At 43.3% G+C, this 27,479-nt stretch overlaps 4 protein-coding genes across 4 annotated transcripts; all 4 read left to right on the forward strand.

Moving 5' to 3' along the window:
- Window positions 1-1,564: 1,564 nt before the first annotated feature.
- LOC131266798 (larval cuticle protein 65Ag1-like) lies at window positions 1,565-1,964 on the forward strand. The gene is made up of 2 exons (XM_058269445.1): window positions 1,565-1,683; window positions 1,760-1,964. The coding sequence occupies exons 1-2, from the start codon at window positions 1,565-1,567 to the stop codon at window positions 1,962-1,964; spliced, it is 324 nt and encodes a 107-aa protein (XP_058125428.1).
- Window positions 1,965-7,150: 5,186 nt separating this feature from the next.
- Window positions 7,151-8,061, forward strand: LOC131264700 (endocuticle structural glycoprotein ABD-5-like). The gene is made up of 3 exons (XM_058266970.1): window positions 7,151-7,154; window positions 7,261-7,426; window positions 7,875-8,061. The coding sequence occupies exons 1-3, from the start codon at window positions 7,151-7,153 to the stop codon at window positions 8,059-8,061; spliced, it is 357 nt and encodes a 118-aa protein (XP_058122953.1).
- Window positions 8,062-10,029: 1,968 nt separating this feature from the next.
- LOC131266804 (flexible cuticle protein 12-like) lies at window positions 10,030-10,844 on the forward strand. Its single transcript, XM_058269451.1, has 2 exons — window positions 10,030-10,160; window positions 10,658-10,844. The coding sequence occupies exons 1-2, from the start codon at window positions 10,033-10,035 to the stop codon at window positions 10,842-10,844; spliced, it is 315 nt and encodes a 104-aa protein (XP_058125434.1). The 5' UTR covers window positions 10,030-10,032.
- An 8,144-nt stretch (window positions 10,845-18,988) lies between these two features.
- LOC131264701 (probable inactive serine/threonine-protein kinase roco10) lies at window positions 18,989-20,883 on the forward strand. Its single transcript, XM_058266971.1, has 3 exons — window positions 18,989-19,084; window positions 19,609-19,726; window positions 19,814-20,883. Exons 1-3 carry the CDS (start codon window positions 18,989-18,991, stop codon window positions 20,881-20,883), a joined length of 1,284 nt encoding a protein of 427 aa, XP_058122954.1.
- Window positions 20,884-27,479: the final 6,596 nt, after the last annotated feature.

Below are 27,479 nucleotides of genomic sequence, written 5' to 3' on the forward strand. Positions count from 1 at the left end.
CGCAGAGACCGACACGCTGTCATCCACACCACACTGTATGCTATGCAGGTGCGGTGATCCACAGGTGCCATGTCCGGAGATCGCGACGGGAAACGTGTTTCGATTTATGGTCACCAGAGAGAACCCCACATCAACGACGTTACTCTTATGGTTCTGCGCTGGGATCTGATATCTTTCTTCTTTCGATACTTTGCATACTCGATTTTGATAGAAATTGAGGATCGTCCGCAACGCAAACTAAATGGTAAAAAATAGAAACTCGGCAGACACCCTTGTTTTTTAACTGATTTTGCTGTTCTCCGGTGAATCTAGAAATTGACCGTCTGGTTTAGCTTCGATTAAACCCAATTTGTTTTTAAACTAGTGTGAAATCACCACAAAGAACCAAAATTTTGCAGCTTATATTTTCGATAGCCTTTATTTCCATTTTATTTCAGAACTAGTTTAGGTTTACAACCTCTCATGACAGCTTCCTGTCTACATCCTTTATCTTACAGATAGGCGATGTCCTACTGGTTGTAGATAAATATTCTCCTGCCACGTGCTTCCGAACCAGTTTTTAGACCAAGTCCCTTATTTTAGCGGACATTCAACACCTTCCATTTGGAAATGGGTATTGACCAGTATTTAACAGTACTCTAGGTATAACAAGAACTGTCTCCAGTTTGTCGTTTTGATTATTTGTCACACGCGGGGTCGACACAACGCACGCAAAAGCTTTGCTTAAGCTAAACTCTTCTCGCGTGACCGACGACCTTTCTAAAAAGGACCAGATTTTGGAATCTTCTTCTGGTGATGTATTGATAAACCATTTTGTCTTCGCATAGGACACCTTCTAAGCAGACTGACAAGCAACAGCAACAAGGTAGACTCTCCGAGGATGGCCACAAGAACGAGAACGAACCACATCCGAGCAAAACGGTCTGGAAAGAAGTTGAAAAAGTGTCCAGCCAACTCGTATCTTTGGCGTTGGTTCCGTGGTGGCCGGGTCATAACTTTAATTTTCGAGCTAATGCGTATGCTAATGAGGATCGACTTTATCAATGAAACGAAACGGGTCACATGTCGCCAAGCGTGAGGTCTCGGGAAAAGGGAAGCAGGAGTTCACAATCGCCAAGCTGGGGCCGTTTATTGGTAGACATTCTGGCCCCACCGGAGAGGAACAGTACGCGTCCATTTAGCGCCCGATGTTAGTTGGAGGTTGTGAAATCGTATCAAGCGCGAAGTTTGATTTCATTTTATTTGTCGTTCCTCCGAAGAAGGTATTAAACAACTTTTCGTTCACGATGGGTGAACTCTGGTTGGCGCGGGGTGCTTCGGCTGCAGCTTGTACGCCCAACCAGATGGAACAGTGTATTGCCTTTGTATCCGTGGAATAAAATTAGGCACCACATTTTAACCCCGACATTTGCATAACATATTAGCCTCCCGGCCCATATATAAAGGATACTGTCGCACGGGGTGAGCCAACTAGTTGTGTTCTCAACCTTCGACCAGAACGTTTCGCGCGTCCCAGTTTAGCGGCCTATCAGCTTCCAGCAGCATCAGTATCATCCAGCCCATCATGAAGACCGTGATCGTGTTCGCTTTGTTCTCCCTGATCGCCATCGTGGCAGCCGCTCCCAATAACGCCAATATTCTCCGATATGACAACGTCCAGGATGAAAGTAGCTACAAGTTTGGGTAAGTGCTTAGTAGCAGATAGCCCGCGAAAGGGTGTTATGTTTTGGCGTGATGCGTAACAATGGCTGCATTACAGGTTCGAGTCGGACGATCAAATCACTCGCGATGAGGAGGGTCAGTTGAAGACCGAAGAGGAAGGTTTGAGCGTACGAGGCAGCTACAAGTACGTCGCCGATGATGGCGTCACGTACGAGGTGCAGTACATCGCCGACAGCCAGGGCTTCCAGCCTGTGGGAGACCACATCCCGCAGGAGTACGTCCCGAACGTGCCCAGCCTATAAGAGAAGCGCAGGATCTTTTCATCTTTCTAACTGTAGAATCAGATACATCCCGTGATACCTCAATCTGCGCAAAGCGCTCTTCTAAGACTTTTTGTTTTTATGACACCATTTTTCGACCATAAATAGAGATTCTCTGTCGTGTTGTTTCGACGTGGACGGAAACCTAAACACACAGACACACCCAAAACGTAAAAAAACCCCATGGATGTTACCATCCAGTTTGTGAACTTTTCATTCGTAGCAAGATGACAAAACCTACGCCCCAAACATTGCAAATAGTCATGGGTCGGTGGAGTTTCCTGGTGATTTCTTCCCCACTGCGTCAAACGGTAACGTCACTTCTCAAACAAGTCAATCTAGGAAATATTCTTCTCGTTCTGAACGGCGTTCCACCTGGATCTGCGGAGTGTTCCGCTGTGTGTGGAAGTAATCAAACTATTTGTCTGGCAAATTTCCGCCTACGAGTACGCTGTTTGTGTGATACAGAGATAGTAGGCGAGAAAGAGCGCGATCATGTTGCACCTATGACTGCAGCCGATGTGAACCAACGGAGCAAATGGTCAGAAACGTTTTGTGAACTACAACATATGGATACTGTGGCATTGAAGTGAGTAAATAGAGTTACGGTGCAGTAAGCTTTTCAAACGAATCCGCGAACAAAAGATGCGGACAAATTATGCACAGATTAATTTGAGCCGAACGAAGCAAATAACCGCTGACCATGACTGAAGTTCCTTGCATTGATTAGCACCAAATTTATGCAAACGTCATATAACAATAACTCACAAAGGTGCTGAAGGCTTATAATTTGGTATTTATCATACACGAAAAAGGTTTATTTTCTTCAACAATGGTACATTTGATGGAGTGATGGAGAAACAGTATATTCGAAATAAATTGAAAAAAAAAACAACATAGGCTACCGTAAGTATATTATTTGATGAATTTTAAAGGCGTTTTGAAGATTTTTTAAACAAATTTAGTGATTGAGTTTGACTTTTATCAACATTTACATGTTAAGTGTTGAAAGTATTTGAAATTTATTCAGCGTTAAGTATTATCCTGATTTGAAACAGAATTTCTTAAAAGGTTACTTTAAGAATAGAGGACAATTCTTAAAATCAATAGACCTATGGTTTATTCTTACAACATCTTTCGGGCAGTTCATATATAATACAACTGTTGAATAAAGATTAATAATTAATTATAGCGAAGAAAGAGTGATTGGAGTGAATCAGTTAGAATGGAGAGCCGCTTATCTAAGCCTCGTTTATCCTATGCTTAGATTAGCTATTTATTTATTTGATTACAAATATTTTCAAATATAATTGACCCCCATGAGACCAAAGAACCTTACCAGGTTGAATCTATGAAGCGATATTTGCCAGTTTGAATAAATTTAGAGCCGATATACATATTACGAAGCAATATGAATGTACAATGAGCCATATGCGTAACAAACAACCATCAGTACAAAACTTAAATATTTTTCTGTGACATCTTAGTATCCATTATTAATCTTCATTTGCGTTCATTTTTACTTCAATAACCAAAACCACTTTTTTAATGTGTTTAATCGGGATTTGTCATTCGTAAAACTGAAACCCCCTAGTCCACGACAGCCGGGCGGTAGCGCCGGTTAGAAAATCGGCCCATGAGCGCCGGGGCTCACCATCTCGACGGCGTGGGTTCGAATTCCAACCGAGACCGGATCCTCCCCTGTACGAGAGCACTGACTATCCACGTACTACAGGGAAACAAGTCTCGTAAGCCCTTAGCGGGCAGGCATGACCAAGAGATCGTTACGCCAAGAAGAAGAAGAAACTACACGGAAAGTTTGAAACAAACGCAATAGTAATGCAAAATTTAAATCTCTGTTTATTTATGTGAATATTGTCAGATGTTTCTTAATACAACAATAAACATCATACAGATACGATAGTCAAGTTCGGTTTTATTCTTTATGTTTGATTCAACAAAAAAACACGTCTGCCCGGATTTCTCCACCCATCATAAAATGGTATCCTGCCTCGTAGGAAAATTCTATCGTGGGTGCGTTTAAAAATATACAACCTGCGTCGCACCGGCCAGCATAAAAAAATAAAACAACAGCAGCAGCAAACGTTTTCGATGCGCGTGTACCCCCAGCTGGGCGGTGGATTGCCCGTTGTCCGTCCGATCGATTGGAAAAGGTCTATCACCGGGGGAAACCAAATTTGCATCACAAATTTGGCAGACCTTGAACGCGGTCTAGGTTTTTTGAAGTAAAACACGCTTCTATAAAGCTGAGAGAGTGTTTTAGTACCTGTCCCCTCAAAAGGTGTACAAGCCCGACCTCCACCTTTCTCTTCAACCCTGTCGACAGGTCCTGCGGGTTGATTACATCCTCGGTAGAGGCTGTTTCTTCTTGTTGGCCCATGCGTTGGACTGCTGTACCGGTTCCCCGCGGGAAACAGGTATTCCACCGCACGGCATCACGGTCCTTCTCGGGCGGATCACCCTTACCGACTTGCTACCGACGGCAAAACGCCTGGGAATCGCGACCGGATAGCGCCAAAGTTAGATGTGATGTTAATTTTAACATTTGAATATGATCCAAAATTAAACACCAAACGAAACGTCTTCAGTCGACTGTCGGTGGTGTGCTATGGAGCGGCTAGCTAAAAAACGTCCAGCGAAGAGTTCTGCTGCTGAGCCGGACGTCGCGAGTCCTAGAACCGGTTGGGAAGGGGCGCGGTTGAACTCGGCAAAGAGTAACACACACTTACATCATCAGGACCAGTTTTCCCTTTCGTTTTCTTCCGGTTTCACTTTTGCAGAGCGAGAACTAAAAATCGAAACCCCGCTGGTTCACTCGGATTTCGTAAGTGAAGAAGAAGAAGAAGAAGAAGAAGATAGATGCCTTTCGGAAAAGGGCACCGGGTGTCCGGACCCCTTGGGTGATCATGTGTGGCCATCGTGAAACTTAGAGGTCACACACACACATGCACAAGCGTCTTTGAGGGCTGAGGCTGAGGAGCTCAAGATCAACTAACGCCACTTGGAAGGGTGGATGCTCTCGGATGATGGATTCGTTGATTAGCGTGAGTTGAGGCTGCCAGGCTGGAGGTTGTTCAAGGTCACCACAAAACCATCTGCCAACCTCCAAGAGTTTGGTCACACCGGTCGTTGATAACAGTCGCACATGTGGTTAGGTATGTGTGGTTTTGTGCGACGCATGCAGTGATGCGTCAATTTATGCTAATCGGATTAAGCGGTTCGGTTCGAAGCCGGTGGTCGGATTCGTCGTTTTGCCAAAGCGGGACCGAACATCAGAGGGGAGTGATGATGATAAAACTCGATCATGATGTTTGCTAGCAGCAGCCATAGGACAGCGAATATCATTCGACGACAGATAATCCTTTAGAAGTAGTTAACAAATATCGCTTGAAAGAGCTTATGCTGATTCTTTTGAACACCACCGAGTCAGAGTTTAGTAGATGGCAACGAACTGATCAACAGCCCCCCGTCTTCTCACCTCCAAAGACTCAAACCGGCCATATGCTTCTTTTTAAGCGATCGGCATTTGCTTGATTTTGAGGAGAGTGTTTGCGGCGTACATGAAACGCAACTTTTTATCGAAAGGATTACTTCTAACCAGCAGGCGTATGGGTAAACCATATGGTGATTTAAGGCGCACGCGATCAGCTAGTATGCAATGTTCTAGTATCATCTAGTGTGCGATTTGCACTCTAGCTCCATACGTCGTTAGATTTATTTGAACATGGCTTTCTTCTTCGTTTTTATTTACCTAGCCTGTTTATTAGTAGAACGAAAAAAGCAAGATGAAAAATTAAAGTCAAGATTAAAGCACATGGAACCAGTTAGATAAAAATGTTTTTAAAAATATTGTTACAATTAAAGATACAAATCATGCTTTGAAAGTAAACGTAGCGTTATAAACTTTATAAGCGTTTATAAACTTGTTGAACGAGCCGATAACTTGGATAAGGATGAATCATGAAACATTTCTGAGTAACCCTAATACCGAATCAAAGTGAATTTTCAATGACGGACCCTCCAAATCAGCTAACACAAATCGAACCAAAAGTTGCTAATGCAAAATATAGAAAGGAAAAAAGCTATGGCACTGCACCAAATGCTTTGAGAATGGAACTTTGAGGAAGCAACTTTGAGAATGGAATTTAATGCATGCTTTTTTTATATATTAGCTCTGGGTACACTTTTCTGCTGAGGTACTATTTTGTGTTGCGAAGTTCAGAGGCGGATCAATCCTTTACGGGCCACAAGCGATGGTATAATCGGGTGACCTCCAAGCATTTCCATTGCCCTTAATGTTTCTGTACTAAAGGACAAAGTTGGACTTTTTTGTATGAAATCTGCTTGGTAGATCTGCCTCTGCAAAAGTTACGAAAATATTATTGATTAAAGATTGGATTTATGCTAAATTTACGCTCTGGTATAATTAGTTCCATTGGACCAACGCCGGTGTAGAAGTGCCCCAGCGCTCATAAACGATAAGTGTCCCCGATTCTCCCCTCACAAGTTACCAATTGACACTGCGGATGTGCACGAATTTTCCAACATTGATGCATTAAAGACTAGTTCAGTAGCAGGAGCTGCTGATCTAGCGACCGCGAGAGCTAGGGCGGCTGAGCGCTCCATTGACACATTACATCGGCAATGGAAGCGATTGTAATCCATCCCCTTCATACGTCCATAGTGTCCTTCCTCCATTCAGCTGCTAGAGTCTACTTTGGTGGGATATGCGGAAAAAAGCAAGACCTAGCTGGGTTGTAAGCTTCGAGAAACTTTACGACCATTTTATGTTCAAATATATCCTTTTCCTACCAAAGAAAAAAAATAAAACTGGTTTGATAAAGATAAAAGTCGCCAAGCACGATTGATGCAGAAACTTAAGTAAAACGAAGAAGAAGCAAACACGATGACTACCATAGCTGAAGGGAAAGTGGTAATAAGAACACGAAAAAGAAAAAAATAATAACGTGAAGCATTTATATATCTTCTAAAGTTGGCAGTCGATTATGTCTTTAGAAAAAGACATATGTAAATATGTATGTATAACTATACACGCCCATCCAACGTACGCATACTGAAGCGATGCTGAAGCAAAACAACTAATTTCTTCTCAGCTCAAATTTGATCGCCCAGGATACAATTCGGCGATGCGTACGCCAGAACTGCGTCGATCCTCAGTATAAAAGAGCCTCTCCATCGAATATTGGCGGCAGTTGTCGCTTGTGAGGCTTATCAGTTATCAGTACTTCTTCAGAAGACCCACTAAAACTAACCTACAAACATATCATTGCTTTCACTTTTATCATTGCACTGGCCCTGGCCTCTCCCCTCACTCCTCCACGTAAGGGTTCGCTTGAAGCTCAACCGAATTCCATCCTGAGGTTTGAGAACGAAAACAACGGTGTTGACGGATACAAGTTCGCGTAAGTACCTCAAGTTTGTTGATAAAATTTAAAAGAAAGACTGCAAAAGGCAGCGAGCGGCCGAACCGATTGTAGTGTTATATTTTTATCTAATGTGACAACCACTAAAGATGGCTAACGTGAGCCAGAAACATCCTGCTAATCTCTACATAATAATTAGTAACAGTAATTAGTAGTGCATTCGTCATGCACTTCACCTCGTCGATTACGAGCAAACCAGCCAGACAGGTTCAGGTTAATTTCTTACGAATTCGGTGTTCGTATCTTCATAAATAAGTTAATTTATTATTCATTTCACTGCTCTCAAAACGAAAAAGAAGAAGTTATCATGAAATTAGTAATCCTGGAGTATCCACTATGGCCCGGAATGGCTTAGCAGAATGATGCCCTTTGGATGATCAGTATTGTTTTTCTAATAAGTGATTTATTCACCTCTTTCTTCACACAGTTTTGAAACCAGCGATGGCCAACAGCGCCAGGAGCAGGGTGAGCTGAAGAAGGTGGGCGAAGAGGAGGCTTTGGTCGTTCGTGGCTCGTACTCTTTCACCGCCGACGACGGACAGGTGTACACCGTCAACTACGTCGCCGACGAGAACGGATTCCAGCCGGAGGGAGCTCATCTGCCCACGGTCTAAGCTTCCGTCAGCTATATCTTTTGCTAAGCCTAGCAACGAACCGTAGGGTTTTTACATGCACACATACACACAGAACTACGTTTTCGTAGGATGTGCAATCTAAGAATCTAAAGACATGGTTCGAATGTACATTTTTGTCAATAATTTTTTCGGTTGTTCAAAGCCAACACACTCTCGGACATCAAGCATCTTCCACATTTGTAAAATTCCTGTCTATAAAAGCTGAAATACAAATACTGGGAAGAAACAATACAAAACTGAGTTACTCGTTCTATTCTATTTTTAACATCCAAAAATAAAACGATTTTCATATAAGCATGGTATATAAACTTGGAATGCAAACCCATCATTAAGAAATCAGTTATGTGAGGATAAATGGTTTTAATTAATCTTTTAAAAATACAAAACCAATTTCAACTGGTGTTATGATAAATGCAACGATTTCTATTTATATTTATATTTATACTATGGCGTAACGACCTTGTTGGTCATGCCTGCCCGTTAAGGGCTTACGAGACTTGTTTCCCTGTTGTACGTGGATAGTCAGTCCTCTCGTACAGGGGAGGGTCCGGTCTCGGTTGGGATTCGAACCCACGCCGTCGAGGTGGTGAGCCCCGGCGCTCATGGGCCGATTGGGCAACGATTTCTACAGAATACTTTTTTCATTTTAATCCCAACGATTTTCTTCAGAATGCAGAACTTTCCGTTTCCGTGTGCAACACTAACACAACCTTTTCCATCTTCAATTATTCCTTCGAAAAGTAGGTGTTTGGCGCGTTAATTATTATGATATATTTATGTTCTGATTTCAGCAATAACTAAGAGCGAAAGAAGCACAATTTTTGTTTGAAAAATGATTAACTCTATTTGGAACGGAAGTAGGCTTTATCCTCATTAATATTAGAAGTTTACTAAATATAAACGTTTCTCAATTCCGACATGCAAGGCGAATAGAACAAAAGCGACATTTTCAAATTTCAATTTTGCAGCAAACATTAGAGAACTATTTAGTGAAAAACAATTGTACAAGTTTTTTGCTATGAAAAATTGATGGTATGGGTAACTAGAGAAAATTAGGAAAGGTCTCGAACAAATGTTTCTACAAGTTCGCATTGCCAAGAAACGTTCAACCGCATTCAATGTTTGTACTGGCAAACAGTACTCAAAAACAGGGGACATTCCGGTGACATTTCATCACGGTCAACAGTTTTCTTTCGCTTTTATCTCCGTGCGTGCACTAAAATCACATATAGCAGCAGAATCTTCAGATCAAACGATCTCGGTGGTCTATGGCGGAATGGTTGCTTCATTCACACCTTTTCCCGCGCTTGAGGCAACCGTGATCCTTCCCCTGTATGTCTCCATGATGTGTTCTATACGTGCGGCTTAACTTCTACAATCAACATCCAATATAGAAGGATGTAGGCTTTGGTGGTTTTATGATCAGTTTCGGTTAGAAAATAGACTTTTTCTAACGGACGAAAAAGAAGACGGAACAACAGAAAAGCTGTCTAGTCCGATCGATCCGTAACCGTGAACGGAAAGGAAGAGGAATCAATTGAACACGGTGGCACCCAAATCAGGCAGCAAGAAAGTGAAAGAATACTACAAAGAAAACATAATCGCATGAAGAGCCTCTTGATACCGGCCAAGTCGCCTTGGCTAGTATAAACCATGATTGTATTTACATTTGCTTCTCATCACAACTCACAACGCATCCAACGCCCAACCAACGAACGCACACTGGCACGCCGCCCAGCCATACAAGCATTTCGGCTCATCCCTTCCCAATTCGAGTTCGTTCGGCCAGGACACACCAATTCGCAGATTCACGCGCCAGTACTGCACATCGATTCCGTATAAAAGCGCTGCTCAGATCGGTTATCGGCATCAGTTGTCGCTCGCAGCTCTAATCAGTTATCAGTAGCTCCTCAGTAGACCAACGAAGAACCACCCGACAAACACATCAAAATGAAGACCATCATTGCTCTCGCTTTCGTCGTCGCCCTAGCCCTGGCCGCTCCCCTGGATGACTCCAAGACGGCTCAGATCCTGAAGTACGAGAACGACAACATCGGAGTTGAAGGATACAAGTTCGCGTAAGTGTCGCGAGTGTATTTTGCGAAGTGCTTTGCATCGTCTTTCGGTGACCTAAGTGAAAAGTGGACGAAAGACTTCAGCAGATATCGAGCAACGAACCTGTGATAAAATTTTGTGTTTTCCCACTTTTGACAAATTTCCGGTGGCACCACGCTTATCACATCGCATGGTGAAGATCAAATCCGTATTCCGCATCAAAAACAGTATTTCACTGAACTTCAGATAATATTTGGTTACCACCGTACACGCTTGACCTTGGCGATCGGTCCGCCTGGCTGGATCACGTTTATTCCTCCATTATATGGGCGGTTGCATCTTCGTCACCATATTTACTTTATCATTTCATTGCCACCGAAGCGCGAAGCGTGTTTGAAGTGAACTGTTTCGTAATCCCAGAGTGGTCGATATGGGCAGGAGACATTACGGCAGAATGATGCCCTTCGGTTACTCAATATTGATTTTTTAATAAATGATTTTTCCCGTTCTCTTTGCATAGTTTTGAAACCAGCGATGGCCACCAGCGTCAGGAGCAGGGTGAGCTGAAGAAGGTGGGCGATGAGGAGGCTCTGGTCGTGCGCGGCTCGTACTCGTTCACCGCCGACGACGGTCAGGTGTACACCGTCAACTACGTCGCCGACGAGAACGGATTCCAGCCGGAGGGAGCCCATCTGCCCACGGTCTAAGCTTCCGTCAGCTACACTTTTTCTATTAGGCTAACTAACTATCTCTAAATGCGAGCCGGAGTGGACAACACCACATACTCTTGAACCCATTCGGAAACAAAACCATCCGGATGGCAACGGTCCAAGGGCGACACTTTTCTTTACACATTCTGCACGTTATCGGACACGCACACAGTCAACACATAAACACAATCCTAAGAGTCTAAGGACGATCAAATGTCCAATGTACATTTTTGTTCATATGTTTTTTAACGTTACCAAGAGTTTCCTGCAGAATTGAAACGCAATCGTAAATGCGATTGGCTTTGATTCAGGTTGGATAATTTTTAGTGACAGACAGAAGTCTATGGCTTCGTCAGTCGTACTTAGTACATACAACTAATACTCATGGTGTTCAACCATCTGCCACACTTGTAGATTTCCTGTCTATACAAACTGAAATACAAATACTGGGGAGAATCAATACAAAGTTTTTCGTTCTATTGAAATATATCCATCCGAAATTAAAAATAATACAATTTGTCAATATAACGATGAGATTAATGAATGTGGAGCGCTTAAATACTCGTTTTGTTTATTCAAATGTATTTCATTGTAACAACTTCCAACTTTTAAACCAATAATAACTATATGATCCGAGTTTTCGCTACCTGCAGCAAGCAGAGAATGGAGAAACGCATCGATACTGAAAAACACTGAAACTATGCCAATGAGGGTAACTATTATTCAAAGCTAAAAAAATCTTCAAAATATGGCTCAAAACTCATAGAGCTTTTGAAAAAAATCAGACGAAGGTGACCGCTCCCGACCAATCGAAAATGGTTCAAATTTTTGCCAGTACAAATGGTCTTGGTTTAAAAAATAAAAAACAGGAATGAATTGATGATATCGTGATTGACAGAAAAAAAACTCTTTCAAAAAGGATGTGCACAACATAACTTCAAATCTTTTTGATTAGATAATATTACGATTGCTTTATTTTCAACACACTTAAAAGGTTCTATTTTTATTCACTCTCACACATCAACTTAATCTGTCCACTATCAGCGTATCCTTGCTAGTCACACTACCAGCGTACCCGACCAAAGTTTATAAGCTTGCTCATGTTGGTTTCTTCATGTGTTTCCATGTGCTAGACCCTCTACCGACAAGACTTCAGGATGCTATAAATAATCAACAATATATTTAATTATATGCAGATTTCAAAACGTTCTGAACACGCGCTGGTTCCTCGCAAGCAATCAACGAAGGATAGCTTGAATAGTTTTGAGTTTCAAACATAAAACGATGACGGATGGAAGTCTACAGACGGACCATTCCTTAATGACTGCGGTCGCCGAGCCAAGGCGGCTAATTATATTCATTTAAATCAACGTTACAAACATCACCATCGGAATCGATTTCGTCGCAAGCGTAGACCCGCGGTTCGAAGTGTTGATTGCGATCTTTCAGAGGGCATCCGATAGCTGTCGAATTTCCATATATCGTTATCATAATAGCTTTATGAAGAAGAGCGCAAGGTGTTGGTGGCTTTGGTGGATTTGGGTATGGCACAAATCTAACCACGATCGGATTCGACTACGAGGTGGCGTTCATATTATGCTCAAGATAATGGGCGACCATTAAATGCCAGTTCTAGTCGAAAAAACTGTTTTAAGATTGATGGTTTCCAATTGCGAAGTGTTAGTATGAAAAGAAATTAGAGCAGTTTGCCCAGTTAAGATGAAAAACTGAACGGGCCATGAATAAAAACATGATATAAACATATACCATTATTTTGCGTTGATAAATTTTTCGAATTTTTTTAAATATCATTTCTAAACGATAAGATTTAACGAAACGATTCCTCTAGGTTACAAGAAACAATTCATCGATTCTAGCTTGGTGTTGATTTCGTGAACTTATGAATTGTTTGCTTTGTTCTGGTTTTGTGTTTGGTCTTCCATTTTGTATCCCTTTTATGTGAGTTCTCTCTTCTATTTTTCTCTTATTTATATTTAGCTCCTGGTGTCCGGATGCTAACAATGAATAGATTTGATTGAAGATTTGAGAACCAGCAAGCAAGAAAACATTATGAATTGCTATATTGCGTAGGAGATGTGTTTGATACAAAGCTACCAAATACTTTGGACATATAAAACGTAATGAGTAGCCAACTTGTACGCAAAATCAATCTAAAAATCGTTTAATATATATGCTAAGTTTAAAAATTCAAAAATGTTGAAGTCATGAGCTTTCGTTGCGATTTAGTACACATCATGAGTATGAGCTTTGTTCCTCGACCTGACGAAAAGCTCTTTCCACGATCGTGCTTTTTTTAAATACAGGGGTCGACAACTGCCTGCCTAGCTCCCAAAACATCATTCTCATCATTCTTCTGTGCTACTAATTGTAAACAAAACAATCCGTTCCTTTTCTGTTGTTAAAATTCCGAAAGTCAATGTTTTTTTAACAAATTGTTTCCATTTTGAATAGCTCATAGAGTTTAAAATGTGTACAAAAAGTAATCGATGTTTATTGGTTGAACAAGGCATCCCCTGTGTTGAACAAACTGCTTTGGTAATTTTCATCCCATTGTAAAACAAGTATTTTATTGGTAGGATATTAGAAGATTTCACCTTAATATAGTTCACCACAGCTCAATTACCATGAGTGTACTGGAGGTAATATAAATAGAAACAGTGTGAATAGCACCTCATCCTCAGTCGGATGTATATGAGGGTCCAGGTACCGTTTCTAAGCATTGTCGGCTTGTTCTCGCGAAACCATCGAATTATATGACGATTGAAATGGAGATGTTCGCAATCCAACAATCCCCTCCTTTATGATTTACCCCTCCTTCATGATTCACCGATCATGATCATGCAAATGTGACTTGAAACGATATTTCTTGAGCTTTCGCTACACTGCATGATGGATTGACCATTTAACCGTTGAAACGATAAACGATAGTGTTGCTTTAAGCTGGAAATTTGTGACATCAATCATTCCTGCAGTCTTTCAGATGCACACATTGTTGTGTGGTACACGGTTTGTGAGAAAATGGTACATCGAAGTATTGCCGTATAGTGATTTGGTTTAAAAAAATCCAATAACATTTGAATATTTATGAGATTGAAATGGAATTAGATATTCGCCACAATTCAACACTAGTCTTCTATAAATTGAATGCTATAAAAGTGCAACACTCTGCGGGTGGTACATAAACATGTTTTTTTAAAAAGCATATTTTTTACGAACGACGACACGTCAAAAATGTTGATGTTACTTCCTTTTCAGGCGAGCCACGAAATCATCAAATGCATATCATGCTTGACATTCTTCGCTCCATCTCTTCACGACCGAAATCGACAGCACCAAGTCGAAGTTCAAGTGTCAAGAGTGAGCTTCCCAGAGTCTCAACTTCCACCCTTGCATCCACGCTCACACCTCAGCACGTTGTAGCTTCGCAATCTGCGTCGGAACTATGGACGCGTCAGCTTGTTTGCCAATGTACGGCACTGACCGTCCGCAGCACGCGTTAGCCTCCCCACAGATAAGGGATGCGTTACGCGCTACACGCTTGGTGCCTTCCGTGCGCGACCAGCAGAACCACGGAAGATTGGCCCACGGACGGGCAAGGATGACGAAAGCGATCGCCCTAGGCCATCCCGGCTCCCGGGTCAGCAAAGGTGTTGGCCGCCCGGATTTGTACAAATGCGCAACCGAACGGCGTTCGATCGATAGTGGCGTGAAAACTATCGAAGCATGTATACCCCCGACCCACCGAGAAGGATCGATCCACCACCTCAAGTGGCTCCTCGCCGATGACAATTAATCACCGTCTGCGAAATCTCGCCCGGTTCGGAGCACGCGGAAAAGAATGCGCTTGCGAGAGAACACTTCCGAAATCGAGCCGCGGTCCGCGGAAGGCGTGCCATCTTTACGAGCCACTCGGTGCCATTTGTCACGATTGCACCTCGGAACAATCGCGCAAAGGTGCATTTTAACACCTTTCTGGTTGTGATTCCGGTTCGGAGTGGCACAGTGTTGGCAGGATGAGGAGACAACTTATTGCTGGGAACACTTTGAACGGTTTCGTCATATCAGCTGAAGATCATCGACGAATGAAAATGATAAGGGGAGAAACACAAGGAAATGATCGACAGAGAATTGATGAAAAATCAGCATCTCTGAAGAATATATACGTTTAATTTATAGATAAGATGAATCTTGATTTTAAATACAGTTTTACTCTTCTATGCTCATTATTTTTCGGGTATGAATTATGTATAGGGTTTTAAATTGAATTAATTAATCAAAACAAAAATATCGAATTGTTACTGCTTTGGTAAATGACAACTTTACATAATAATATCAAATCTATTTGTATAACAATCACTGTGTACTGCAACAAGTTCCACAATCAGGCCTCCTTCCAATCATCCCCACAATCGCAAACCCCTTGGAGGCGTACAATTGTCGTCATCGTTAACGGCCTAAACAGCGATTGTAAAGATCGTGCCACCTGTTTCGAATACGATGCAGACGTCATCAAACCAGACACAGTCAAGTGAACCGTGCTGTTTCACCCAACCTAGACTCGTAAGTCACAGTACAACGCGCTGACGGGTGGAAGGTGGCTTGCGTTGGGTGGGTTTTCTTTACGATACCGCGCTGCGGAAGATGCTGCAGTCACCGAGAACCTCTGAACCGGCCGCCGAACCAACCAATACGTTCTGTACCGTCGTGAGAGTAACAGGTCAGCCCGGGTTTCGGTGTTCGGGTGCATTTGCGTTATCGAACCGAGGAAGAGCAAGGTGCTAAGTGTTGAACGAGGCTCTGGAGAGTGGCTTTTTGCATTCCGTAGCCACTGATGGGTCTGGTGAGACGAGTGAAAAGCTGAACTGCGATCGGGTTAGAGATTTTTCCGACCAGTGCTGTGATAGTTTAGAATGTGTTGCGATTCCTATCAAACCCCCGTTTGCGTGCTATAACATCGAAAGGTTGTTTGTCGATATTTAAACTCGATAGTAAAAGGTTCCGAAAAAACAACCGTGTCATCGAAAGTAAAAGTGAATGGTGCAACTCCTTGTGATTTGATTGGGAAAAATCCAAAAGTACTTCAACATGAAAGCAAGAGTGTTGGTAAGCCGAAAAAATACTAACTGAAAAAAATTGAAAAAATCGGAACATTTCAGTGACGTTTAGAAGAAATTGATAATTTGTGTTTCAGAAATTCTTTATTAAATTCATATTATATTTACAATTTTCTTGTTATGAAGATGTATTAGTTGTTCCCCCAGTGGAATTATTTTTTAATGCTTCTAACTTGTCCTCGCGTGTGATGCTTCAGTAAGAACTTCCACCTTATAGTGGGAACCTTAGGTTCTAGGCAAATTGATTTAATGAAATACGCTCGTTTATGATTATTTCATCAAACGTTAATGGCACCACTACGCATCGATTTGTTCGTGCAGACGTCAACGCGCAGCTCTCACTTGCCAGCCAATGATCCATCATAAACGCGTATCAAATTCACCCGCCACACGCATTTATTTGGGAAAATTCAAACCATCCTCCGACATCTCCATCGTAAACAAATTTGCATAAACTACAATTTACACCTGCAAACAGCTTTATTACATTGTTGTGTTCGACTTGGTGTATTTTCCACTGGCTTCGTATGACAGTTTCATCGAAAATGAAACGATCCCTTCGTAGACAACATCCGGGTTTTCTAGAAAAAGCATGTCTTTCATTGATAGATTTTTTGATTAGGACGTTCTCCATAAGATTCAAGCACGAAAGACGTTTTAAATTATTTGTAATATGATTCGTACCTACCGCTCCACGCATTTCTAGCGACAATGTTAGCGTAAAATACCGGTGAACGTCAATCATCGGGCAAATTATCGGTACTTTACCGTGCCGGTCCAACACGCGGAAGTTTGGTCAACCGGAATTATACAAATATTTGCCAAACACCCAGTCGGTTGAGACCGATTGCATCATACGTACATACGCAGCGGGACGGAGGCTTTTCGAATTCCAACCACCATGCGCGCCCTGTTGCGCCGTTTGTTCTGTTTGCGAACGTTAAAAATAACCGGCTACCGTGGTCGAGATACGTGTTAGCATACCGTTCGGCTAACGATCAAATTGAAACATTGCTGTTAACAAGCAATAAGCCTGTCGAGGTTCGCGTTTGGGAAAGGTCGTTAGAGCAATGACGAGTAATTTAAATCAAATCGGTAAACTATGAAATCATAAGTAGTGCAGCTTGAGTTCGTAGTTGGAGGAAAATATTTGAAAATGCAATTATGTAGTGTGAATTTATACAGGCCGAGCCGAGTGTCGTTTTAACACTTTGCACTTAACGCTCTCCTCCGCAAACGTTTACCGGAGCCGCATGACCTTACACGAGTTTTATCGAAGATCAGATGAAGATCGGGCACCACGATTGTGACAATGTTGCAAAAACCCTGTGACATAGACCCATGGAGCAGCAGCTGATAAATCCGTTGGGCAACACCGCCAACCAATAGACCGTGATTGTGTCCGCCCGAAAAGGGCTCCGGCGGCGGCGCATGAAATGTCACCCGCTGTCATTGGGTTTGCGGCGGTGTTGGGACACGATCGCGAAGATGCAACACCATACTCCGGTGCGCGACCTAGCACCACGTTCCATTCATCAAATCGCGGCAAAAATCATCAAACCTCCCGATCGATCGATCGTCTTTTCCCCCGGTCTCAAGATCATGTTTAGCATATGCACATAAATATCGCTCCGAACACCTTCGCTTTTTCCACGACCACGGTCCCTGGTTTACGTTCCGAGGGCTACTCGAAGATGAGACCTACGAAAACGTTCATCGATGAACAATGATAAGATGGGCGCGAGACAGCGCGGTACGATTGTGTGCATGTTCACCGCGACCTGCAACATAGCTTTCCCTCCGACCCCTATGGGAGGGGGAGGAAAATGTGCCCCGCTGCCCGTCGGAACAACTTCATCCGATCCGTTCCACCTTCGCGTCGACCACTTGGGCGAAACGATCGCGTCCATCATCGGCACTCGACCGACTGCAATGACATCGGTGTCGCATCTTCTCGTTAGAGTTAATTATTCAAACGGCACCAAGCGCGCCTCAAGGGTGAAGTTCGCCGCATCTGCTTCCCGGCTCCTGTTCGCACCTACCGCCGATTTATGCGAATCGTGATTCACAGCGTGAGGACTTCTCGTGCTGTCCACAAACAGCTGGGCATATCCTGAGGCACACATGGGAGGGTGCGGTGACGGATCTAGCGATGGCATGCATAACTCACTCTACACACGATGTTCATGTGGGCTCAGGCATAGCTGAATAATGTCAGCCTAATCAAGCAACAAAATCCGGCAAGGTGTTTGCATAGTGCAGTCATATTCGCGAATGGCGACATTGATTATCATTTTTACACACCTTTCATTTATACAAACGCAAACCAATAGAAAACATTCAAAAGGAGCAACAAATGTTCTGATGTCACGCACGATATTATTTATGTTCGAAACTACTCAATCTATTATCTTTAATCGAAACCCATTTTCACTTTATTGCCGTTAATATGAAGCGTTTATTTACGTGAATTCGGATCCAAATGATCAATAGAGTTGTCAGTGATTGCCCTCTGCGTATCATCGAGCACTGGGCGGATCAAATTGGGTGTGATGTGTATTGAAATTGATGGACCACATCTTTGAATCGAGCGAACACAACATCGGTAGCAATATACAACGCACATTAAATCCATCACCGACGATAATCCTCGGCTAATCGATTCGCGTAAAGCATCAACGCCGCCACCACCATTGCACTGTGGGCAAGAACTGGCCAAAGATTTATGATATAGCGCACGATCTCTGCCTCGCGTTTTGGCACCCCATTCGGCGTGCGTGACTCACGGACCACGAGCGGTGGTTCTTGCAGACGGCATTCCTCTCGAGCACCTGTCCCAAGAAGGAATAGAACGTATCCAAATATCGTTTATCGCTGCAAGCTTATGTCACTTATCGATTGGATAGGTGCTATCGAATCGGATTCCGTGCGAAGATCACGGGTTCAGGGCGAGCTCGTGCGGAACCTTTCAAACCCACGTCCGAACGTTTCCGTCGGGCCACAGAGATGCTTCAGCTTGCACGACTCCCAGCCATCCTCAATCGTACGCCCGGGGGCTATAAATCGATGGACATTTTATTGGACAACCGACCACCACCATCGGTGGGTCATCTTTGTGCTTCATTCCGGTCGACAGTCAATCATATCGCTGGATTGTTTTGTCAAAGTTCCAACGCCTCCAACGCGAATTGATGAGAAAATTTGGAAATAGTCGTTTGAAATAAATTTCTGCACATGGAGCTGTTGACATTCAGCTGAAGACGATCATTTCCAGTGCTGGGTGATAAATAGGATTTGATATCTGACTTTGTTCCGAATGAAATTGCCAATGGCCATCTTCAAATCGCATTAAAAGCTTTGCATTTTCGGGAGGTGCCCGGTACGAATGGCTATCTTATTGGAGTTGAGAGGCTCGTGTGTCACTCCGGTCATAAATGACGCACTTCCGAATTAGGTAATCTTAGTGTTTTCAATATATCATTTCTAACAAACTTTTTCAAAAGATCGATTATGATAACGAAACGCGAACCCGAAGACCTTGAACACGACGGAGAATGACTAAAAATTCTGCACAGTGGGAATGTAAACTACGCATTAACGCTAAGTCAATTCGATTTGTATTTCAGATAATTATCCTACTGCTAACGATGGTGCGTGCTGCCTCGAAATACTACGACGGTCCGATCCGACCTTACGAGTTTGGTTTTAACATCGAAGGACATCAGCACAGGAAGGAATCCAAAGGTATGTTTGAGGGTATTTATTTACGCAAAGACCTCAGAATAATTTTATTGCTGATCTCCCTTGCATTTCTTTTAAATTCACCGACAGATAAAAATGGAATCATTATGGGCGAGTTCGGCTTCATTACGGCCGACAACGTATACCACGTCACGGTGTACGCTACCGATGCGGACGGTAACTTTAAAATAGTCAGCATGAAAAACTACAAACTCGGACCCTCCACTCCTCCACCACCTCCACCTGCACCGCCCACCCCTCGCCAAACGACCACGGCTACGACGACGACAACATCCACCACCCCGCAGCCATTCCGCATCATCACCACCGCGAAGACGATCGTTCCGCTCACAACGCCGAAACCTTCGAACGTTGCGGCCTGCTCGGGATGCAAAATTCCGGAACCCGCCTCGACCACACAGCCTCCACTGCCGGAAACGAGCACCCAGTACGTGCCGCCGTTTAAGATCGTGAACAAAAACGACCTCGAATCCGTCGGTTCCGGGAAAACAACCACAACAACCGAATCAACGCTTGACGAAACAGAGCTTCCCCAGGACATCCCGCAGAAGTTGATTGAAAAGTCCCCTGCCGAACCGAAGGGGCGGCCAGGATCCCCCGGCGGTTCTGAAAAATCGACCCACGATGCCGACAAACGCATCTCCTCGAAGGAAGCGGGATCACGCGAAGCGACGAACGCAGAACGTAAGGCGCCTCAAGGTATGCAATCGTTCAGCAAAGCCAACAACCAATCTAGCCAAGACACCACCAACCAGCCTGATCGAACGAAATCGACGAAAGCAACGTCGACGAACGCGAGAGGTGGCAACGACAAGCAAGACGATCCGATGAAGCTGGTCGAGCTGCATACCGCCAACATGATCCAGCACATCCTGAACGGGCTGCTCTATCGGTTCAACTACACCGTCGGGTATCACGGGCATCACGAGCAGGGCGACCGGCAGGGCAACAAGGAGGGCGGCTACTATGCGATCGGTCGGGATGGAATAAGGCGCGGTGTCAGCTACAAAGCCAACGAGTTCGGCTTCCAGCCGCACATCAAGTTCGAAAAGGTCAGCCCGGAGGAAACGCCGCGCGAGGACACAGAAAAGCAGGCCGGATTGAAGGGGTTCGATTTTAAGTGGTTCTATGGTTCGTAAACCAACGCACACCGAGCAGGGAAAACAGAACGATTTTTCTTCAAATAATCAAATGGAGCTTACACTTTAAATACTCAAAAGATCTGTGAATAGCATGTGTGTGATCACAAATGTTACCCGCAACGATACTGCCTAACAAACGACAAAAAAAAGAAACTAATTTTAAAATCACAGAATGCAAAATAACAAAATGAGTGATGTTAGTCGGCACAGACACATTTAGTGACTCGAGAAACAATACAAGATTTAGGATGTGTAAAAAGACAAACAATAACGAAAAAGTAAGATAATACCCACGAATTCCGATGTCGATAATGATAACAGGAATAAACGTCTTTCAAAATAGACGAGCTATGTTTTGACAGTTGTGTTTTTTAATCCGAAGTTATTAATACCGTTGAGTGCCAAAATGAAATTATTAGACATTTTTGTACGTTGGTTGCTAAATAGTTGAAAATATCTCTGAACAGCCATTATGTCTTTACAGAAGGATCATCTGCTTCACTAAACTATCCGAAAATGAAAAAAGAATTTAAAAATATGTAAACCTGTCTACACAAATAGGACGCCATGTGAAGTTCATTCTTTCACGCATGTTTTTGCCGTGTGTGGTACATATTCAGCATCCCTTTTTCATCTGACAGGGAATGTTTTAACATTAGTTACTGCATACATTTATAAGTTTTAAAAAGCTTATCAAAAATCATCTAATGACGGTCGACAAAATAATCCGTAATGAATAAATGAAGAAACATATTAAATCTTTGGCATTCGTTGTGCATTATTACTGCGTAATAACCTTGTGTTTTGTTAGGGAACTTGCTAATTTTGCAGAAAATTGTCCAATTAGCATTACTTAATGACGCTTCGTTCAATTTTATTATGAAGTGTGGGTGATGTATGAACTTTATTGAATATATAAAAAGAAGATCGCGTCTTTTGTGAGTTAACTTCATTGTCATATTATCGTAAATTAAATCGTACACGTCCTGTTTTAGTTTATCTCGAAACAGAGCCAAACGAAAGCCCGTTCAACGAACCCATTTCGGAAGTAAACACACGTTCTTAGTCATCACCTACGGCTCTTTGGGTGCTTTCTACTCGCGAACGCGCGATTCCCAAAGGAAAGCGCCATCCCGATGATAAAATAGCCGATAATTGCTAGCGGTCCGGGGCGATGCAAATACGCAACGCAAAATTCTGCGCGTTCATCGACCATGACAGTGACACCGCTGGCATGGCAAGGTTCCGTAAATGGAGTCTCCTGCACCCACGCCAGGGGAAGTAATACAAGGGACGACCGTTCGAAACCACTCTGTCCGCCATTCGGGATCGGGCTGGAATAAACAGCAGGGTGACCATCCACCTGGAAGCCTGGATCAGATACCAACGCGGTGTTCTGAGTAGAATGTTCCCTAAAGCGGTCAAATTGATCGCCAAATTCGGCTCGACGGTGAATGTTCTGCTGAGGTAAAGCTGACAGTTTCGTTGAACTTCGACAGAACGGAATGTATCCATTTCGACAATGGCGTCATTCGTGTCAGCATCCGAGCACCGCGTGAGAGCAGTCAGGCCATGCCGAATAACAGGAATAAAGTCCCGCTCGATGTCGCGTACATGGGCGGCTTCCAATTAGTTCCGCGTGGTCGTTAAGCTATGGGCGCCCGTGGCCGTACGAATTTCGACTTTCGGCTTGACTTTGTGTTTGCAAGCTCACGGAACTTGAACAGTCGGCTGAGTTAATCCTAAAAAGCTTGTTCGGCTGGACACTTCGCACAAATAAGTGCAATGAAATTGTAACGATACCCAGCGACGAATGGACTCAATCCCACCGCATCAGAACGGACGTGGGTTGTTCGCTAGTACCATTGGCTGTTCTTGCGTAGGATTTGCAGCCCGAATCAATTCGCACACCATCCGCCAACCGGACATTCCATTGTGGCTCCCTCGTGAAGGCAGACAGTGAAGAATGAATTCAATTGCGATTGGCGTATGATCTCTGGACGATGCAGTACGCTGATACGGACACCAGAGAGTGGTTCCGCGAATAAGAGCACGGGCTATGGTGTGAAACTGCTTAATTCTGTTCTCAAAGCTCTCATATTGGTCGGTTTACCCACACTGTCGAGGCAGTTATGAGTGGGACTTAAAATTCATAACCAGTACTGGTTTTGAGGCCATGACTCGGTTAATGACTGGCCGTGTGTGTCTTTAAGGTCTATTAGAATTGTATTGAACGGTCGATCTACACGAGTTGATAATGATTAGTATCACAATTTTTTCATCTTTACAGTGTCTAATATTTGTCCCTGGTTAAAAATAAGTCATATGCAAAATAACCCTAAACCCAAAGACTAAATTATTTAATGCCCTCCTTATTTTAATAGCAAACATCCGCTAAAACATTTGCTAGCAGTAAGAAAAGGGCAAATCTTAACCAGTCTAAAGCTTTATGGCCTAAATGACAACCGGTGTGATTCTACTCAGAAACGTCACTTGCGTACACTTAATGCGTGCTTGAGGTCACTCTAAGGAACGGTACCTCCGATCCATTAACATGTCACTCCAACTACAGCTCTACGTTCTCCTTCTTTTACTTTACTTGGCCCTGTTGACATTGCGTTGTCACCTAGATCTACATTTCGAACGAGAGGATTTTCTTTGCCCACTTTCTCAACAGGTCCGTGAGAAAATGGTTTGAAGAGTGAATATACATTGGGAAATTGCACTCTCCATCAAAGCGAGAAGTAAACAAAAGTTCGTTCTCTAAATTCGATGCAGAATGATCGCCGTGCTCGTTTCCCGATGAGGTCACCTCCAACGAGCTATCCTACATATGCGTCCATTAAAGCTTACCTTTCCGCTGGCGTGTATTATTTATTTTATTATTTCCCCCCTCTTTCACACCGAAGTACATGGTCTTACCGCGTGTGCCGCCTCACGCCGTAATCGATATCACGAGTCATCGGTTCCACCAATCGTTAATTAGCCAGCAGCCCGCCATGCTTCCGTAGGGTTCGCCTCAACTTTGGAAGGTTGGAGGTGGTGATTCGCAGTGTTGTCCGATGGTAGGGCGCCCGGTTGTTGCACCGCATGAAATATGCATCGAACGTTTAATATCATGGCCAAGGCTAGCAGTTTTGAAGCTTTTTTTTGTTTGCTCGCAAATCGATGTACGAACGACACCTAAGCGCCGGCGGCGCAGTTAGTGGCGATGTGAGAATGCTTCCGGTTATGTAACCACATGCTCCGGAACTGGCGGAAGAGACAGTAGCAACAGCGGCATGATATATGCATACGTAACTCTCGCTGTCATTGCCTGCGGGTGTATGCAAATAGGCGGTTGGTGGGTGGTGTGTGTGTTCCATTAAGGAACGATGTACCGAAATTTTTAAGCCTATTAGTACCATCGGACATCATTTAGTAGTCGCTCAAAAGAATTACTAGATTGCTTTAATACCCCATATAAGTTAAACAACCCATCGCCGAAACCAATTGACGCATCGAAAGTGATTGATTACAGCTTGAAAACACGTTCAAATGAGACGGAAAAATCCGGCTTCAGTGAGCATCAGCTCGCGTTGCTTTCCCTACAAACAGACGGCTCGGCTTTTTATCCATCCTCCACTGATCCTGCTCGAGGATCACGTTTTCAGCAAAGTTGGTTTATCTATGCTACGTGCCGGTGCATTCCGAAAAGGATTTTTTGTAATCAATGTCACTTTTCAACGACCACTACAGGCATCACTCTCCGTTCGGTGTGCGAAAACTAGTGAAAGTGCCAACGCTCTCTCACACTCACACACACAATCAGACACACCTGATGCGACTAGCAATGAGGAAACGCCTTGGAAACGCATGCAAATTGTATGCTGATGGCGCGCAAAACCGAAACCGGGCTGCCGGTTTATGGGAATCGAAATGTGTTTGAATACTTTCGAATGTCGTACAAATTATACCGTTATCTGGTGTGTGGAAATGTATGAAAAACCAACCACGAAGAACATATACTAACATCGTTTCACTTCATCCATTCAGAAGTTTTAAATTATGGTTCATTCAAAATCACTTTTATCTGCACGCGATTAAATTAGTTTAAATTGAATAGATTTTTGGATTAGATCAATAATATTTTCTAGAAACTATTCTAAAAAATAATCTTCTGAGGATGACCTCATATCTCTTTGTTCGCTCTATGACCATCTTCGGCGTGATTTAATTTACGTGAATCGATTGCAAATCGATGGGCTGGATTCTACTACCGGTGTCCCTCAGCACACCGATTCCGACAGCTCCATTTGGAACGCCTAGTTCTAAACGGAGGCGACTTCACTGGGTAACCTAGCCCTGTCGATGATGATGCTCACGCGATGATGCATGCAAATAAGAACCATTCGTTTGCCATTCGGCAAACTGAGTGGCCACTTGCCGTTTGGTGGCGCGTTCTTGGCGGGAACGGAAACGTTTCGCCCATAAACTCATCCCCCTAAGATTCCAGCTTCGGCGTACGAACGTGCCAACACGCTGAAGGTCGACCAACCTCCGTTTCGCAGCCTACGCCCGCCAAAGCGAACAGTGTGGCCACCTCTCCCCTGGGGAATTGTTTGGCGTCGTTATAATTTATAATTAGCAAGCAACCGAACTGAACGCCTTGCACAGAAAAGTAGTAGCAATACACACCGGCAACTCTTCCAGTTGACCCTCCGAAGCGTTTGTTTTTTGTGTCCGAAGAAGACCCGTCATGTAGGTACCATTCCATGGAAGGCGGAACTAAGCGAGCAGGACGATTAAAATCGATCGCAAATCGTGTCACGTTTGCACCAAGTACAGCGGACCCTAAAGTGATATTCACCCGAGCACCAGGGGTGGGAAGGAAAATAAAAACAATACCCGCGAATTACGGGACGTCGAAATGCAAAAACTAATACACACTCCGCAGCACGACTTAGTCGAAGCGCTCCAGATGACTCATACGGCCGGAACATTCAACGATCAGCCCTCGAATACAGCGACATTCCTTGCGGCTTCTTCGCCAACGCGCGTAAGTTTTGGCGCTCGCTGGGCGCAAGTTTCCAATGGGCGGGAAAGATTTTCACTTCTCAAGCATGCAGAAGAAACTGAAGACTTCTTCAACGAGCGCCTTCGCATGTGACAGAGACCGAACCGAACGCAGCCGATTGTCGCTAGCAATGAAAAATGCACCGATTTGTAGACACTACAACTGCAACGACAGCCCATAAACGTAGCTACGGCGCATCGTAATGGCAAAGAAAGGGTTTCGTCGCTTATCGCCTAATGCAATCCTTTGTAGCGTTTCGCTTCAGAGCCGGCGCGCGTTGGAGGACGCGTGGAAAGCCGCATGCCAAGCACGGTTTATCGGTATCGGTCGTCAGGAATTCCGAGGAATAAGTGTACTTTTTAATTGAATTTCAACCCATCAACACCCTTTGCATTTGCCGAACCGCATGGGTTCACTCATATATGGTCATATCTCGGATGGGAACAGTGACTTATTTCCCATCGTAAAATGTTTGCTTCCAACTGTGTCCTGCTATGTCTTGTAAAGCAGAGGATGTTATCCACTGGCGGTGGAGGAATTAACATTAACAGCGCAGGAAACAAAAACGAAGAAAATTATGTGTACATATTCGGAGACTGTAACAAAATAATGGATTGAGAATGAGATAAATACTATGGATATTCATATTTTCCGTTTATATCCACCCGAGGGTCTGAGGTAGGGTTGGGGATTTGCTTCGATTTTTTATACATGTAGAATTTATAGAATTCCAATCAATTATTCCGAAGGCATAACTGATTATATACATTGAAAAATATATTCAAAATTTTAAAAAAAATGTAACCAAACTAAACTTTTCGTAATAGTAATATGACTATATGAGCATTCACAATTTCTAAAAGTAATGGCTATAGTTATATTCGTCTGTTTAATGGATGAAAAATATTGATGAATTGTTTGATATTTTTATCATACAACAATTATCAGATTCAGTCGGAAAAACCAAAAAAATGCGAGAGAGAGCATTCGTGCCAATAGTCAATTCCAAATAGACAAATTCTGTTTTGTATCGACGAAGTTGTGAATTGAACATATAAAATATTACCTTTTTAATAAAACAGCTAAACATTAAAATATCACATGCCACTTATTAGATTATTTTACCCTACACAACCTACGCACTCAAAGTGTTTTCCTCTTACAATCCAGAATTCCAGTTCTACTTCTGTACTAAACGAACGTAATAAAAATCTGCCCAGTCCAACGCTTAACACCTCCGTAATATCCAACAGACTTGCAGCAGATCCAGAACCGAGATTGGTCCGACCAGTCAGGAAGCCAATCAATCATTTCGGCAAACCATTTCTACCGAACAATCCCGCGTAGGCGAAGGTAAAGGAGTAACATATTGGTGAAGTACTTTGTTTAATGTCCGTATGGTAGGGGTTTTTACACGCCCACGCATTCCCAATTTCACGGGCATGCGCGTTTACATTCTTTTGCGCATTTAAATCCGGTGTCTGTTCGATCAAAACGCGTTATTTTGGTTGAATTTAAAGTTTGCAATCTATTTATT

This window comes from Anopheles coustani, chromosome 2 (assembly GCF_943734705.1).
Source record: "Anopheles coustani chromosome 2, idAnoCousDA_361_x.2, whole genome shotgun sequence".
Classification (NCBI taxonomy): domain Eukaryota; kingdom Metazoa; phylum Arthropoda; class Insecta; order Diptera; family Culicidae; genus Anopheles; species Anopheles coustani.